We start from the raw sequence: 16639 nt of genomic DNA, 5'->3' as shown, positions 1-16639 counted from the left end.
AGTCCGGTGCCATCAAAATGGCTCAGTGGGTAAAAGTGCTTACTGCCACATCTGATGACCTGAATTTAGCCACCAGGACCCACATGATGGAAGGAGAGAACTGACTTTTTCAATAGTAAATATACACACATGAAAAATACATAAAATATAACTTAATTTTTTTTTTTAATTAGAGTCTGGAGATATTAACACAGTAATAGTGTATTAGCATTGTGAGCCCCTAGGTTTAATCCCTAGTACCACCTAACAAACAAACAAACAAAAAACAGAAAAGGTAATATGCCATGAGTCAAATAAAATATAAAGGTTTACTTTATTTTTAGTCCTGGCTCATTGTTTTGGTGTATAGTAAGCATCAAGTCTCTGAAAGTGGGGTGATATCTCTTCATGGTGAGTAAAGTGACTAACTACAAATTAAGATAGCTGGAGGAAGCCAGGTATGATGGCGCATTCCATTATTACCAGCACTTGAGAGGCTGAGCAAGAGGGTCTCTTGAGTTCCAGGATAGCCAAGGCTACACAGAGAAACCTTGTCTAGTAAAAAACAAAAACCAAGACAGACAAACAAACAAAAAACCCCAAAAGAATTATTTTATCAATGTTTGAGACACAAATTTTATGTTTGAGTAAATTTAGGAGCTTAGGTTAAAAGTATTTGAATACATACTTGTTGCTAAATTTATCAAGCTTGGTGTTTGTTGGGGGGTAATGGGTGGTTGGGTGTGTGTTTGGTTTGTCTTGTCATTGTTTTTGTGTTTTTGGGAACAGGATCTAATGGATCCCAAGCTGGCCTGAAACTTGCTGTGTAGCTAAGAATGACTTTGAAGTCATAATCCTCCTGTTGTACCTCCCAAGTACTGGACTGGGGTCACAGATGTCTGTTACTGTGCCTGGTTTTATACAATGGGATGGAGTGTAGGGCTTTGTATATGCTGGGCAAGCATACCACAACCTTCCCATCAAATGTAGATTAATCGAATAATACTTACACAAGGTTTGGATGCCCGATTGCATTTGCTGGGTCACAGACCACTTTAACAACCCTGGCCTGCTGTGGTTCCTTGCATTTATTAATTAGCAGCATATCACTTTTAATTTTTAAAAAAATTATTTTATTTTTATTACAGTTTATTCATTTTGTATCCCAGCTATAGCCCCCTCACAAAAGTTTACTTTTTAATTTAATAGTCTTTAGTGTTTATTGCCTTGGTGTTCTGGAAAAGTCTTGATATACTGTTTTATAATACAGGATTTCTAGCTATATACATACTCTTTTTAATCAAATCAATCTTTTGAAATGTTATCGTCTGAAAGCTGGTATATAATTAAATCCGTGTTACTTGATGCCAATACAAGAAAAAAAGTTAATGAAGTTATAACAGTTCTTTTAGCTGAAAACAGCATTCATGTTTTCTGGTAAATCCTTTTTTAAGTGTCCTTTAACAATAAGGAATGTTTCCGTAATTGTAAAAAGTAGTATGAATCATCTTAATGCTCTATACATTACCTGTCTGATCCTTTTTCAAAGCCACTCTGAAAGCCCAGTGTTGTTGGCTTTTTGGTTTTACCTCATCAGGTGTCAAGTATAGCCTTCTCTCTTGACCTAGAGCCTTCCATAATCAATCCTTTATTTAATCCAATTCTGACAATAAATTTTGACGGGCAGTTGCATGTGGATGTTTACTTTCTCAGAAGTGAGATCTTCCTGTCTCTCAAGGTCTTAAACACCTCCTTCACTAAGGATTCTAGTTACATAGTAAGCGCTAGGCTAGGAGTCAGGCCTGCCCCAGTAGCCTTAGCAGCCCAGGCCAGTCGCTTCCTGCCTGGCTTTCATCACCTCTGAAGTGAGGAAGCTGAAGTAGATGATTTCTCACGTTTCTTCTACTCCTAAATTCTATGATTTTTAGGGAGAAAATCCCCTCAACCTTCCTGGGATCTATATCTAATAGTCCCAGATATTGTGAAACACCCTATTGACGATAAAGAGGGATGGGAAGGCTACAAGTAAGTATCTCCTCCTGTTGTCTCTAACCATTAAGGAAAGCTTCCCTGACAGGGAAGCTGCACTAGTCAGGGAGAGTGTCTGTGAAGATCTCAGTTATTATCATTTACTCTGACATTTTGTCTTAGAGTTCCCTTTTCTCATTACAGAAATAAAAATTACCTTCCATTTGCAAATGTAATATACACAGATATAAAAGATGGAGAGTCCACAGTCGCTAGTATCTGTAAATGAATTTTTAAAGCTAGTAATCCAGTTTAATCAAAATAGATTTTTTCTTGTTTTGAATGGGTTTTTACTGTGGCATCCCCGCTTAACTAGCTCACTGAAGAGTAATAATAATATGGAATCAGTATTACAGATACATGGTTCACTTCATTTTTGAAAAGACCTCAGAGAATTGCTGCCTTTTCATATGTTGAAATAAAAGTTTGAAAAAGAAATTCTAGGGACTGAACCTGTTAAGAACACATACTGCTTTGGCAGAGGACCTGAGTTTGGTTTTCAGCACCCACTTTGGGCAGCTCATACCTCTCTGAACACTACCCCTAAGGGGATCCAATGATTTAATGCCCTCTTCTGGTCTTAAAGGGCACACACAAACACATACCTAAACACACACACACTTAAAAGTAAAATCAGTTTCCAAATTACATATTTGGATGACTGAATTTCTCATTGTTCTGTGTTTATTTAGCTATAAATCTAGACCTAAAGAATGCAGCTAGCATAATAAAGCTAAGGGACAGTTCTCTCGGCATTATATGTTAACCTATCTGTGGACGCAATTTCTAAGTTGAACTGCCCAGTGTTTCGGTGACACCAGTGGCTAGCTATGAGTCAAATTTTGATTATGGGAGACATGGCTGGTTCCTCTGTTTGAAACTACTGTGCACATTTGTCCTGGTTGATACTGGTGTCTAGTGTTCTGGTCACATGAACATTAGTTGTGAAGAATTTGTCCCTTTTTTTTTTTCCCTGACTACTCTCTGTTTTCCAGGTTCTCTTTGTAAAGAATCGTTTTCTGGTCAAGTTTCTTCATCACTCATGCCGCTTACTCCATTCTGGACCCTCCTCCAGTCAAATGTACCTGTGCTTCAACCTCCATTACCCCTGGAAATGCCACCACCCCCCACCTCCACCCCCAGAATCGCCTCCCCCTCCGCCTCCGCCTCCCCCTCCGCCTCCACCTCTAGAAGATGGTGAGATTCAGGAAGTAGAAATGGAGGATGAGGGAAGTGAGGAGCCTCCTGCCCCAGGGACAGAGGAAGATACTCCGTTGAAACCTTCAACACAGACCACACTTCTACCTAGCCAGGTAATGACGTCCTCGGCGGTGATGGGGACTGAAGCATGACTGACGTGCTTTACTCTAGAAGAACACACTTTGTAGGGCCTTGTAGTTCCTGACTGGAGTGTTTGTGTTTCAGAGTTCCATCGATCCAGCCACCTCTAGTCCTCCAGCCACTAAAGCAGTGAAGAGAAAGGCTGCAGAAATTAGTACTGCCGTGGTTCAGAGGTCAGCTACTATTGGTAGTTCTCCAGTTCTCTACAGCCAGGCGGCTATAGCTGCAGGTAAGCGTCATAATTAGAGGGGGTTTTCTTAATATCTCATTTGTTATTCTGTCTCATTAGATGCTGTAAGTTGAGAAAGGTAGAAGACGATTGAAAATGCTATTTATATTTATTTCTCCTAGTTACTGAGAACTACCTTTATCCTTATCCTTAAAAACAAAACCAGAAAAGGTCAGGGTTTCATTATGTAGGTCCAGCTGGCCTGGAATTGATTTTGTAGCTCCTCCCAGGTGCTGCCATTTTAGGCATGCTCCATTATTCAAGCTCTACAAAATGGTTTTCTGTGTATGTCCATATACAAGTTATTTTTATATTCAAGTACATTAATCTTTGTTCCAGGACAGCCAGGACTACACAAAGAAGCCTGTCTTAGAAAAAGAAAGAGGAGGAGACTAAATACTTTTCCCCACTGACTGTCCTGGCACTCACTGTGTAGACCAGGCTAGCGTTGAACTCAGGTAGCTTGCCTGTCTCTGCCTCTCAAATGCTGGGATGAAAGGTGTGCACCACCAGGTCCAGCTACAAAGTTGAATATTTTGTTGCGAGCAAATATGGCCTATTTTTTAAGGAAAAAGCCTATTGAAATCATTTGGTGATTTAACTTCTAGTTTTCCTTTTCCCTCTGTCCTGTTATGGTGCCCTTTTGTAGTAATGTTGTACGTTTCCTTCGTTAGGTCACCAGACAATGGGGATTGCACACCAGCCTGTCGGGACGGCACACCAAGCAGTTTCAGTTAGCCATGCAGCAGCAGGAATGGGTCATCAGGCCAGAGGGATGAGCCTGCAGTCAAATTACCTGGGACTAGCAGCAGCACCTGCAATTATGAATTACACGGAATGTGCTGTTCCCATTGGAGTGACCACTCCATCACTGCAGCCAGCTCAGGTTCGAGGAACCATGTCAGCACCTGCCATTGTAGAACCGCTACCACCTCCACCACCTCCACCCACACCTACGCCACCGCCGCCCCCACCAGCTCCCAAAGTGCCACCACCAGAGAAGACAAAAAAAGGAAAGAAAGATAAGGTGAGTCTTCCTTGCTTTTTGTTAATTAAAAAATAACTTGGGTAATAATACATAGCAAAGTTAACCTTTGTTGTTTTTTTGAGACAGGGTTTTTCTGTTGTAGCTTCAGTGTAGATCAGGCTGTCCTTGAACTCACAGAGATCCACCTATCTGCCTCTGCCTGTCTGAGCACTAGGATTACAGGCGTGCACCACCGCACCTGGCTAAACATTTTATTTTTAAAGAAATAATAAATTAATTGCCAGGCAGTGTTGGTAAATGCCTTTAATCCCAGCACTTGGAAGACAGGGGCAGATGGATTTCTTGTCTACACCATGAGCTGTCTACATCATGAGTTCTAGTACAGCCAAGGCTACATAGTGAGACTCTATCTTTAAAAAAAGATTTATTTTGTTTGGTATGCGTGAGTGTTTTGCCTGTGTGTATATTTGCGTACCATCTGTGTGCCTAGTACCCACGGAGCTTAGAAGATGGTAGCAGATTCCCAGAACTGAGGACACAGTGGTTGCAGGTCAGTTTTGGAATGAAGCCTAGGTCCTCTGAAGAGCACACTGCTGAGTGGTGCCTCTGTCCTCCTTCCCCAATTAAACACTTTAAAAAAATACTTTATCTAGTTTCTTTCTGTGTCTGTGTATGTGCCTGTGTGCACACAGGTACTTGCAGAGGCCAGAGAGAGCATTGGAGTTACTGGAACTGGAGTTACAGGTGGTTGAGTCCCCTGATATAAGTGCGGGGAACCAGACCCAGCTCCTCTACGAAGAACAGCGACTGCTCTTAGCCTTTGAGCCTTCTCTTCATTCCCCCATTATGAAAGTTTTGTCCATGTATTAATACATAATGTGTTTTGAGCATACTCAGACATACTCACTACCTTGTTTGTTTTCCCACTCCCACTGACCCTCTTTCTCCTCCGCTGTCTACATTCTTTCTGTTTGTTGCCATCCCCCCGCCCCCGAACGTGTGCATGATGATGATGACCCAAAGAATTTTAGTTTACAGGGACATAAGCACTTTACCAGTTCCTGTACTACCAAAAATAATGTCTCTCCCTCCTCCATCAACCATTAACTGTATAAATCCTTGAGGAAGAGTGGGTCCCCGTGAGCTCCTGCCCCTTCCTGACAGGGAGTCATTGATAAGCCCAATCTTGTGTAGGCAGTACAGCTGCTGTGAGTTCAAGAGGGCAGCAGCCATGTCGTGCATAAGTCAGCGTTCTGTACCACCTTCACACACACACACCACTCAGTACTCTTTCTGCCAGGGGACTGGGGATTTAGCTCAGTGGTAGAGCACTTGCCTATGCAAGCACAAGGCCCTGGGTTCAGTCCTCAGCTCTGGGAAAAACAAAAAGACCTTTCTGCCAATTCCATACTTCGGAGTCTTGGAGTTTCTGGATGCATCCAATATAATATATCTTGATCGCCACTGTAAAGGATCTATTTCCTTGTTCAGGTCTTGCATTCCTCTGATGTATAACTTTGTTTTAGGCAAAGAAAAGTAAAACCAAAATGCCATCTTTGGTAAAGAAATGGCAGAGTATCCAGCGGGAGTTAGATGAAGAAGATAATTCAAGTTCCAGTGAAGAGGACCGGGAATCAACTGCACAGAAGCGAATCGAGGAATGGAAACAACAGCAGCTGGTCAGGTAAAGGAAGGGCAGTTTGCAGTGGTTGTCTCAGAATAGTTATTCTTTTTCTTTCTTTCTTTTTTTTCTTTTTTAAAAGATAAATTTATTAGGTATACAGTATTTTGCCTGCATGTATGCCTGCAGGCCAGAAGAGGGCACCAAATCTCATTAGATGGTTGGGAGTCACCATGTGGTTGCTGGGAATTGAACTCAGGACCTCTGGAAGAGCAGCCAGTGCTCTTAACCTGTGAGCCATCTCTCCAGCCCGCTAGTTACATTCTTAAAACTACAGTCCTTCATGAAGGATACATGGGTACTGAGAAACTTGAAACATTTTCCTGAATAGGCATGAGGTCCAATTTTCAGTTTCAGTTAAAGAGTTTTTATTTCTAAAAAAGGTGAGTTCTCTTTTTTTCCTATGAGGTGATAACATGCATATTATTTTCACAGTGGCATGGCAGAACGAAACGCTAACTTTGAGGCCCTTCCTGAGGACTGGCGAGCAAGATTGAAAAGAAGGAAAATGGCTCCCAACACATAGTTTTTAAATTAGTTTGTTTTGTTTTATGCTCAGTCGTAGCCAGTTTTAAGCTGTTGTGAAACGGACTGTCAGTGTTATAAAGGAGAATGCATACATTTTTCCGGACAAGAGCACGTGTGCACAAAGTTGTCCAATTATGAAATGTAGCTTTTCTGTTTGCTGAAGATGACATGATTGGGATTGCTTTGACCTGGCTGTCTTTATTCTCATACTGGCAAAGTTAGCATGTTAGATATGAGTCAAACATGTGAGTCACGGGGCATGAAACCTCTGTACAGGACTTGCTGGCAAAAGTGAAGGGCTTTCCTGCCCAGTAGAGGCTTGTTTAGTTCCTAGCTTGGCACTCTCCCTACCTTCTACTCCAGAACAAGTGCAATTAAGAAGGCAGCTCTGTATCCTACCTTGCTTGACCATCAGGATCTCTTTCTGACCTCCTCCTCGTCTGCTGCCCCTCAGGTGTTGAGATCTGTGCTGATGGCCACACTTTGGAGTAGTTCTTTCTCAGACGTCCTAGAACACTCATTTTACATTAGGTGGCATATTTCACACAGGCAGGAGCAGCAGCAGGTGTTCAGATCCTTGATTTTGAGAAATTCCTCCCTAAGTATGTGGCAGAAAGTATAATAAGCCACTTTGTGTATTGTCTTCTTTGTCTTACCCCTTAAAAATTCAACTTCCTTCTATGTGTGGATATATTCTCCATAAAATTCCAGTATTTAAGAAGCAGTTCACTGTTGTGTACTTTCTATTGTATCACAATCAGGAAAGGTCACTATAAACTGAATAAAAAGCAAATTGTGTCTTAAAGCTGTTTGTATTTCTCCAGTTTCTGACATTGTAAATTTGTATATATGTACTAATAAAGCTCTTTTATACTTCTGATTGGTTATCCTGTTGCTCTTCTAAGCATGTTACCCAAAAGTATATTAACCAGGAGTTGATGTGTGTCCGCTCTTTTTCAGTTGAAATCAGATATGGTACAGAGCACACACTGACATTTGAACATCAGGAAAAAGTAGCATCCTGGGGTAAAAGGGAACAAAAAAGAAAAAAGAAAAAACAGCCCTCTAGACAGGATGGTGCTATGTGTGACTGCAGCTTTTGAAGCTTGTGTCCTGTTAGTGATAACAGCTGATATTTGACCGGCTTCCTACTTAAGTCCTGGAAACAATGTAATGTGGTCAACATTTTGGGGGGAAAGGTGCTTTATAGCTTTTTATAAGTAATACAAAGCTGATTATGGTAAGTAAATAGATACTTAAGATTATAATCATAATAGTTAACCAAAGATAATAGTTCAGATTTTATTCTAGTATATTCCTATGCAGTTAAAAATTTTTTAACTTGTATTACAGTGTATTAGATTTTATTTATCATGTGCTAATGTTGAGATGCCAGTTCTGTACATAATTGTTTTGTAATTTGCACAGAGTAAATTTTACAAATAAAGATGATCAACTAGCTGGTAAGGCTTTTGTCTTAACTCGGTTTTCCAGGTGTGTAGGAGTTGCTGAAGAGCACCGGCCTCCTTAGTGTCCTGCATAGCTGAGCACTTGAGTGGGTTGCCACAACTTTGTTGCTAACGAGGTTTTTGGGTTTTGTGTAAAAATTTTTTTTTCATTATAGCTGGAAGGTAGAGAATAAAGAGTAAGTGTTAAGTATCTGATCTTGACCAGTGTGTTTGGAAGGAGGACATTCAGACAACTAATGTGAAAGAGTGTGGTTTTATGAAGCGAATCACTTAAATTTTGTTTAAGATTTATTAATGTATACAGATATTTGCCCCCATGTACATCTGCACACCACAAGAGGAATCCCATAGGACTACAGCTGTGAGCTGCCACGTGGGTGCTAGGAGTTGAACTCAGGAAGAAGAGCGGTCAGTGCTCTTACTGCTGAGCCATCTCTCCAGCCCTGAGGAGATTCGCTCTTAAGAAAGCACATCTTTCAGACAAGTGCGTGTGTTTGCCCGGCACCCGAGTTAGTCCTTGGAACTCTCACAAAAGGGGAAGCAAAGAAGTGACTCCACAAAGTTGTTCTTTGACCTCTAGGTGTGCCTACATTAGTCTTGCACAAGTAACACAATCATGTAAAAGTAAAAGGGGGTGGGGGGCGGGGAAGGTGCCTCAGGAGTTAAAAAGCTCTTTCAGCTCACAGTTGCCCGTTAACGAGCTCCCTGGGGATCTGAAGACTTCTGTCCACACACACACAGACACAGATTTTTCAGAGGATTAACTTTAAACCAAGAAAAAGGGGAAAGGACGAGATTTTAAATTTGTCAAAGGGAGAAGAAATGATGTAAACTGGAAGGAGCCTGATTACTTCCTTTTAGGCCTGTCCGCTTTTCCTTTTTAAATAAGGCTTGCTTGGTACAGCTCCACCCCTCCCCACCCCCGAAAAGAAAGCGCTTCAGCCCGCTTGAACAGAGTAAACTATCTAAAACTGGGCAAGCTAGAAAAGGCTGAAGGGTCCCAGACTGCGTCTGTAAAGTCCGAGACGAATAAATCCGTGTGTGAAACTCAAGTTGCCCTGACACCCCAGGGCTCGCAGCAGACGGATGAGGGCGGGGTCCTGCCCTCCTTCCGCTTCGGACTCCCGGTTGCTAGGCTCCCAGCGTTGGAGCAGAAAGCTCCCGCAGGAGAGAGCTGAGGGTCTGGGCCTGCCGAGGAGCGGAGGCGGGAAGTAGCCGAGGAGGGTAGGGGTGAGGAGGGCAGGGTGTTCAGGAGCCTTGGAGGGTGGACTCCCCTGTGGAAAGAGTGGGAGGGTCGGGGTCGGGGCATCCACCCCGGCTGGGGACCAGTTAGGGGGCGGAGAGGGGGGCCTAGGGAGCCCGGTGTCGCCCCGCAGGCCCTGGTGGAAACTTCGCCCTCCCGTGACCTCCCCCCCCCGCCCCCCCCGGCAGTCCACACCTCCGGGACAGAGCGCTCAGAACTGAACGTTTCCAGGGCCTTCACTGCCGACCCCTGACCTTTCCTTTTCAACTGCTCTGAGGCGACCCTGCGCGAGGCCGGAAGCCGGTTCCTTTCCCTTTTCTGTGGCGTCCTGGTGTCGGGCATTTCTTGTCAGCGTAAGCTAAGCATGGGGCCAGCGAGGGTCCCGGTGAGTCTGGAGGACCAGGCGAGGGGATGCGCGGAGCGCCGGGACTGCTCAGGTGCGTCCTGGGAACCGCTGCCTGCTGCTTTCTCGGAGGCTCGGTTGGCAAGGGTTTCCCCGAAGTCCAGTGGCTGCGGTGTGAAAGAGCAGGACCCGCACATTGTGTTCTTGGTAGTGGGGTTGGTTGGTTGGGTTTCTTTTCGCTTTTCCTAAGGTGATTTGTAGCTCCTGTGTAAACCTTTTACCTTTTTGGAAATTAGGCAGAGGTTGCAGCTGGGTGCGGTGCTACTGACTTGCCTACATTCTATGCGGCAGTGACATGTTTCCGGCGTTGGAAACAGAGCTAAAGCAGGAGGTCGGTACGCCCCATTTCCAGTAACTTCACAGAAACCCAACAGGTTCACTGTGGGGGCATGCTGGCCCAGCTGGAGGTCCGTGTTGTAGTTGGCTTTTGGGGAGGAAGGACGGGTAATAGGACCTCTCTGTGTAGTCCGGGTTGGCCTGGAACTCACTCTTGCTCAGATTAGCCTTGAATTTGCCATACTCATCCTACCTCTGCTTCCCTAGTGCAGGGATTACTAGCGTGCACCACCAGACCTGCTGGAGTTATGATTCCCAAGATAGAACAATATTTGCACGGATTTCACTTATTTTGTGACCCTATCCTATGCAGCATGCTTGGCTTTTTTGATGTTGTTAAAAACTCGGTGTCGTCGTCTGAATGAGATGTTCTGCTGAGAATGCCTTTTCTTTCAGACTCTTCCTGATCCCTATGAGGATTTTATGTGCCATCACCTCCAGTATTATGGATACTTTAAAGGTAATCCTTCCTTCTTTCCCAGCACCACCAAGTTGAATTGTTGCATTACCTGAAATGATGCCAACTGTGTAGATAAGACTGCGTGAATAATTTTTCTAGTTGGTTGGTTGAAAAGTACTTCCTGTCCCCATTGAGCTGTGTCACCTCTGCCAAAGGACAGGCTCAGTATGTATACATATGTGTGTGTGTTATGTGTGTATGTGTGTGTGTAGTTTATTGGCCTGTTTTTCTACTGGGGCACCAGTAACTACCATCTCTTAATTGCTGTATGACACTAAACCCATTTCTATTTTAGATGAGTCTTAACTATTGTAGCCCAGGCTGATGAGGAACTCACTATTCCTCCACTATGCCCAGCTTTTATGGTCATTTCTCCTCCCCTTCCTCTTACCTCCCTTTCTTCTCACCTTTCTCCCCCCTCCCTCTCATTGTTCTGGACATTGAACCTATGTTCAGTACAGTATACTATGCAAATCAGCTAAGTCCTCTTTATGTAAATTTTAAAATTAATCTGAGACATTAAGAAAATCATTAGGCCCTGGCATGGTGGAGCTTGCCTCTAATCCCAGCACTTAGGAGGCAGAGGCAGGTGGATCCCTGTAAGTTTGAGGACTCCTGGTCTACAGAGTGAGTTCCAGGACAGCCAAGACTACACAGAGAGACTCTGTCCCAGAAAAACAGAAACAAAAACAAAATAACAACAAAAAAACTATTAGGGACTGGAGGGATGTAGCTCAGCGGTAGAACACATTTCTACCATAACCCAGGGGATGCATTCAATGTTCAATCCCCAGCACCTTGAAATATTTTGTTTTTATTTATTTTTTATTTACTTGGGTTTTTTTTGTGTGTGTGTGTGACAAGTCTGTGTATACCAGGTCTATCTTAAATGTACTATGTACCCCCTACTGACATTTCTGTTGTTTAAAGCAGAGTTGTAGTTTATTAGGAAAAATGTTTGGTTTTTTAAAGAGTTTTATTGTTTTAACTTTTAGTTGTGTGTGTGTGCATATATGTTTGTGTATGCACATGTGTGTGTAAGTGCCCAGAGAGGTCAGAAGAGGGTGTGGGATCCCCTGGAGCTTGAGTTACAGGTGGCTGTGAAACGTGTGATGTTGGTGCTAGAAAGAGAACTCTGGGTCTTCTCAGCAAGCGCTTGTAAGTGCTAAGCCATCCATTGCCCAAAGTTTTAATTTAAAAACTATTGGGGCAGGCTGGAGAGATGGCTCATAGGTTAAGAGCCCTGGCTGCTCTTCCAGAGGTCCTGAGTTCAATTCCCAGCAACCACATGATGGCTCACAACCGTCTGTACGGAGACCTGGTGCCCTCTTCTGGTGTGCAGGCAGAACACTGTATACATAATAAATAAATCTTAAAAAAAAAAAAAAAAAAACTATTGGGGCCCTCAAGTGAGGCCCTGGTGGCACATGCCTTTAACCCAGTCCTCAGGAGGCAGAGGCAGGCAGAGCTCTGTGAGTCTGAGACCAGCCTGGTCTACAGAGTGAGTTCCACAACAGCTAGGGCTACACAGAGAGAGCCTGATGCAAAAAAAAAAAAAAAAAAAAAAAAAACAAACAAAACAAAAACATTTAAAATATGTCTTTATTTTATTCAGTCAGCTGCAGGAGGACCAAAGTTCACGGTTGTCCTCAGTTACATAGCGAGTTGGAAGCCAGCCTGGTCTACATGAGCTCCTCTTTCAAAAACGTGGGGGTGGGGGTAAAGAGATCGCTCAGGGATTAAAGTGTCTGCTACTAAAATGTGAGGACTGGAGTTTGGATCCCCAGAAACCAGCGTAGATGCTGGATGGGCTGATGGCCCACCTGCAGTCCCAGCATTGGAAGGCAGAGCCGGGATTCCCAGAGCAAGATGGCCAGCAAGGCTTACAGATAGCATCGGGCTCTGCACCTAGTCGTGAAATCCTGCCTCAGTGACTACTGTACAACAATTGCAGACAATTCCCAGTGTCAACCTTATGTCAACCCAATGTCAAGCTTCTACTTCCATGTGCATGTGTCCCTGCACACTTGCAGAAACGTGGAATCTGAGGCCAGCCTGGGCCTCGGATATCAAGCCAGAGGACTACACGGTTTAAAAACCCCGTCTCAGCAGACAAACAGCAACATTTATTAGGATTGGATTAACTATGTAGATCCAATCAGATTTTATAAGAAATGATAAATTTTGCCGTACATGGTGGTACATGCCTTTAATCCCAGCATAGTCTGCATGGTGAGTTTTAGGACATCCAGGGCTACAGAACAGGGATCCCTTGGAACGAGAGTCAAGGAAATCAACTGGGGTCCTCTGAAAGAGGAGCAGGCACTTTCAGAACTTCTGGGCCATCTCACCAGCCCGCTGTGTTGTTGTTTTAAGACAAAGTCGAGCCTTGCACATATTCTGTGGGTGTTCTGCCACTGAGCTAGTCTTGCCAAGTAGTCCAAGTGGCTTCAAACCTGCAGTCCTGCTACCTTTGTCTACTCACCGTGGCCAGCAACCTCGTTCCACATCATTATTAACAACTTCTACTTTATTACTTGTTGACCAGAGATCTTCAGTTTGTCAGATTCAATAAGTATCCTTAGGACAAACATGACTTTTGAAGCTGGGTCATGTGGCACACGCATTTAACCCCAGCACTTGGAAGGCAGAGGCAGGCAGATCTCTTTGAATTTGAGGACCTGGCTGACATAGGGAGTTCCAGGAGCTACATAGTGAGACCCATATTAAAAAAAAAAAATGCTTTTGACATAATACTTTGCTCCCACTCTGGTACCTGCTTTCACTTGGGTTTGGCCCTCTTAGCTCTTAGAGACACTAGTTTTCTGCCCCCTAAGCCCTTTATTCCATTATACCATGGTGTTAATCTTTCCTGTCTTGTCAAATGGGAATAATTATCCTCTCTCTGCACAAATTGGAATGTGGAAGGAAGATCTTTTAAAAATGGGATGTGTTTTTATAAGAGTGTGTAATAGACAGTGGTAATGAAGGTAGTGGTTTGAGTGGTTGGGATTTTAATATTGACCTCAGCACTAGAGCTACTGAAACAACTTACACGCAACTTTAACTAAACCGCTTATTCTTAGCTCAGAAAAGCAATCTACCAAACTCTGCTACCCATCAGCGTGCTTGGAAGACGAGCCCTCGGTACAAGTTGAATGGCTCTTTTGGAGAAAGAGATGATTTCATGTCAGACACGCTGGAAAAAGAGGCGTTTCTATGTGAGTAATAACCAGCCTGAGTGGCACCTGCTCCAGCTACCTACCTTACTGCCTTGAGAACCCCAGGAGCTCCAGAGAACATGACTTGATGTGGGAGAAACCAAGCAGCCAAATTTGGCTCCTGGTTTGTTTGTTTGTTTGTTTGTTTGTTTGTTTGTTGGGGGTGCTGTTTGCTTGGGTCTTTTGTGTGTGTGTGTGTGTGTATGTGCGTGTGTGTGTGTGTGTGTGTGTGTGTGTGTGTGTGTGTATAGGCATACCACAAGCACACCACGCATGTAGAGGTTAAGTTTGGGGAAGTTGATTCTTTCCTACCATGTGTGTTCTGGGGATCACACTCAGGCCTTTACCTTCTGAGCCATCTCACCAGCTCTAAAAATGTGCTATAAATTGACTTGGATTATAGCTTTAAATTAAAATTCTGTACATTCTGGGTTTTCTTCCTCAAATTTTTTGAAAATCTGTTAAGACCCTCATGAAAAGAACACATTGTTTTTCTCATTAAATTGTTGTTGAGTATAAATAATTAAGGTGCTTTGCTTAACAGCAGAGGAAACCAATTCCAGCTAACACATAAACATATGTGTGTATGTATGTGGGTTTGAGTTTTCTGAGACAGGTCTCTCTGTGTAGCCTTGGCTGTCCTGGACTTTCTTTGTAGACCAGACAGGCCTTGAACTCACAAAGATCCGCCTGCCTCTGACTCTCAGGGTGTTGGGATTATAGGCATGGCCACTGTGCCTGGCTTAATGTACATTTTTAATTAAAACATAATTATGTCCTTTTACTCCTTTCCTCCCTCCTGCCCCTCCCAAGGTCCCCCCTCCATTTCCTTCCATGTTGTTCCATACTGTCACAGGAATAGCCTTGTTTTCTTTGATTATTGTTGTTATATCTGTGTATGTATGCACAAGCATAAACACAGCCTGCTGAGTCCTTTTTTTATTTCTGTGTATTTGGTCTCAGGGATAACTCTTTTGTGTTGGGAAACCAGTTAGGGGGTTCATTGCTGAGAGAGGCTAATTTTCCCTCTCTGTTCAGTCTCCTGGAGTTCTTGATCTAGGATGGGACTCTGTGAGACTTCCTCCTTCCAAGTTAGCATGTCTATTGATACTGCCATTGCTCAGGGGTCTTGTTTATGCAGCCATTGCTAGGAGAGACTGTTTCACAGCAGACACCCCGGTACTCTGGCTCTTATGGTCTTTCCACCTCTCTTCAGCAATGTTCTCTGAGCTGTAGGTGCAGGAGCTGTGATATAAGTGTATCCTTCAGGATGGGGTCCCCGCAATCCACTCATCTCTGCATTGTGTCCAGTAGTTTCTTCTGATGGTTTCCGTTTGCTATAAAGAGAAGCTTCTTGATGAAGGTCAAAAGTAATTTTTTATAGGATTACAGGTAGCATCTCAAATCCAAGGGGGCTAGAATGCAACTTACATATCTATCCAAACCCCAATTCGTTTTTGTTTTCTTTGCATCCTCTTACTCCCGGTTCAAGTTGCCGTCATTGGCTTTCTAACTGGCCTCCCAGTTACCTGTTCCCAGTCTATAGCAATGTCCCTTTTTATATACAAATATGACTGTATCCCTTTTTCATTTAAAACTTTTCACCATCACAGATTCAAAAGCCATCGAATAGAAAGCTGATAATTTTTAGAAGAAAAGTTTAAATTTGTTTCTAGAGTTTGGTGTGATAACAGCATCTGGGAGGCAGAGATGAAAGGCAATCAGGAATTCAGACCAGGTTTGACTATCTAGTGAGTCTGAGGTCAGCTTGCCCTACCCTGTCTCAAAAAACAAAAACAAATACCACTATTTAGAAACAAATACCACTAACAAAACAAAAGATTGAACTGGAAGAAACTAGGATCACAGGGTACACCAACATGTCCCACCTCTACATCTCTCTTTTTAAAGATACTCTTAGAATTACTGCTCATTGGGGCTGGAGGGATGGCTCAGAGCTCAAGAGCACTGTCTGCTCTTCCAGAGTTTCCTGAGTTCAATTCCCAGCAACCACATGGTGGCTTACAACTATCTATACTGGGGTGTGATGCCCTCTTCTGGTATGCAGGTATACATGCAGAGCACTCATACATAAAATAAATAATAAATAAAATCCTTAAAAAACCCATACACATAAAATAATGTTTAAAAAAAAAAGGATTACTTCTCATTACTGTGCTGTAGTTACTTTTTAGCTTCCTTTTCAATGGCTGTCTTGGTTATTTCTACCTTTCTTGTAATGATCATCTTTCGGTGTGTGTATTTTTTTTCTTTCTTTTTTTTTTTTTTTTTTTTTTTGCAAATCTTTGCAAAAAAATAACTTTTAAGGAAAACCCTACACACACACCACACACACACACAATGTCACAATTAGGCATCAAACTCAGAGGTAGGCAACAGCCTTATCCCTTATCTCCAGCCTTTGACTTTTTGAGACAGAGTCCTGCTATCTGTCCCAGATTGGTTTAGAAATCCTGATCCTCTGCCAGGCAGTGGTGGCACACATCTTTAATCCTAGCACTTGGGCAGCAGAGGCAGGCAGATCCCTGTGTGTTCGAGGCCAGGCTGGTCGACAGAGTGAGTTTCAGGGAAACAAGGCCACACAGAGAAACCCTGTGCTGGGGGTGGGGTCGGGAGAACAGATTTCCTGATCCTCCTGCTTCTATCTTCTGTGTACATTATAGGGATTATGTCTATAATCCCTATAATAGCCTCAGGGGCTGGAGAGATGGC

The 16639-nt window shown here is 43.3% G+C and overlaps 2 protein-coding genes across 9 annotated transcripts in view; both read left to right on the top strand.

The window, feature by feature from the left end:
* Fnbp4 (formin binding protein 4) overlaps positions 1–7654 on the top strand; it is a 31701-nt gene extending 24047 nt beyond the window's left edge. Inside the window, 6 exon segments of the mRNA XM_021640812.2 lie at positions 3003–3130; positions 3132–3320; positions 3433–3577; positions 4252–4604; positions 6092–6249; positions 6682–7654. Coding sequence (XP_021496487.2) covers positions 3003–3130; positions 3132–3320; positions 3433–3577; positions 4252–4604; positions 6092–6249; positions 6682–6772 — 1064 coding nt within the window. The 3' untranslated portion in view covers positions 6773–7654.
* A 1674-nt stretch (positions 7655–9328) lies between these two features.
* Positions 9329–16639, top strand: part of Agbl2 (AGBL carboxypeptidase 2) — a 43801-nt gene continuing 36490 nt past the window's right edge. For 4 of the 8 annotated variants that reach the window (XM_060371418.1, XM_060371416.1, XM_060371420.1 and 1 more), the window contains exons 1-5: positions 9329–9467; positions 9718–9923; positions 10126–10220; positions 10622–10685; positions 13772–13906. In XM_060371418.1, coding sequence (XP_060227401.1) covers positions 10185–10220; positions 10622–10685; positions 13772–13906 — 235 coding nt within the window. In that variant the 5' untranslated portion in view covers positions 9329–9467; positions 9718–9923; positions 10126–10184. Of the gene's footprint in view, positions 9474–9717; positions 9924–10125; positions 10221–10621; positions 10686–13771; positions 13907–16639 lie in introns of all 8 variants that reach the window. The other 4 variants (XM_060371422.1, XM_021640808.2, XM_060371417.1 and 1 more) reach the window with 3 other exon arrangements.

This window comes from Meriones unguiculatus, chromosome 18 (assembly GCF_030254825.1).
Source record: "Meriones unguiculatus strain TT.TT164.6M chromosome 18, Bangor_MerUng_6.1, whole genome shotgun sequence".
NCBI classification, from domain to species: domain Eukaryota; kingdom Metazoa; phylum Chordata; class Mammalia; order Rodentia; family Muridae; genus Meriones; species Meriones unguiculatus.
Note: the sequence above shows the minus strand (reverse complement) of the source record. Positions and strands in the feature narration are given on the sequence as shown.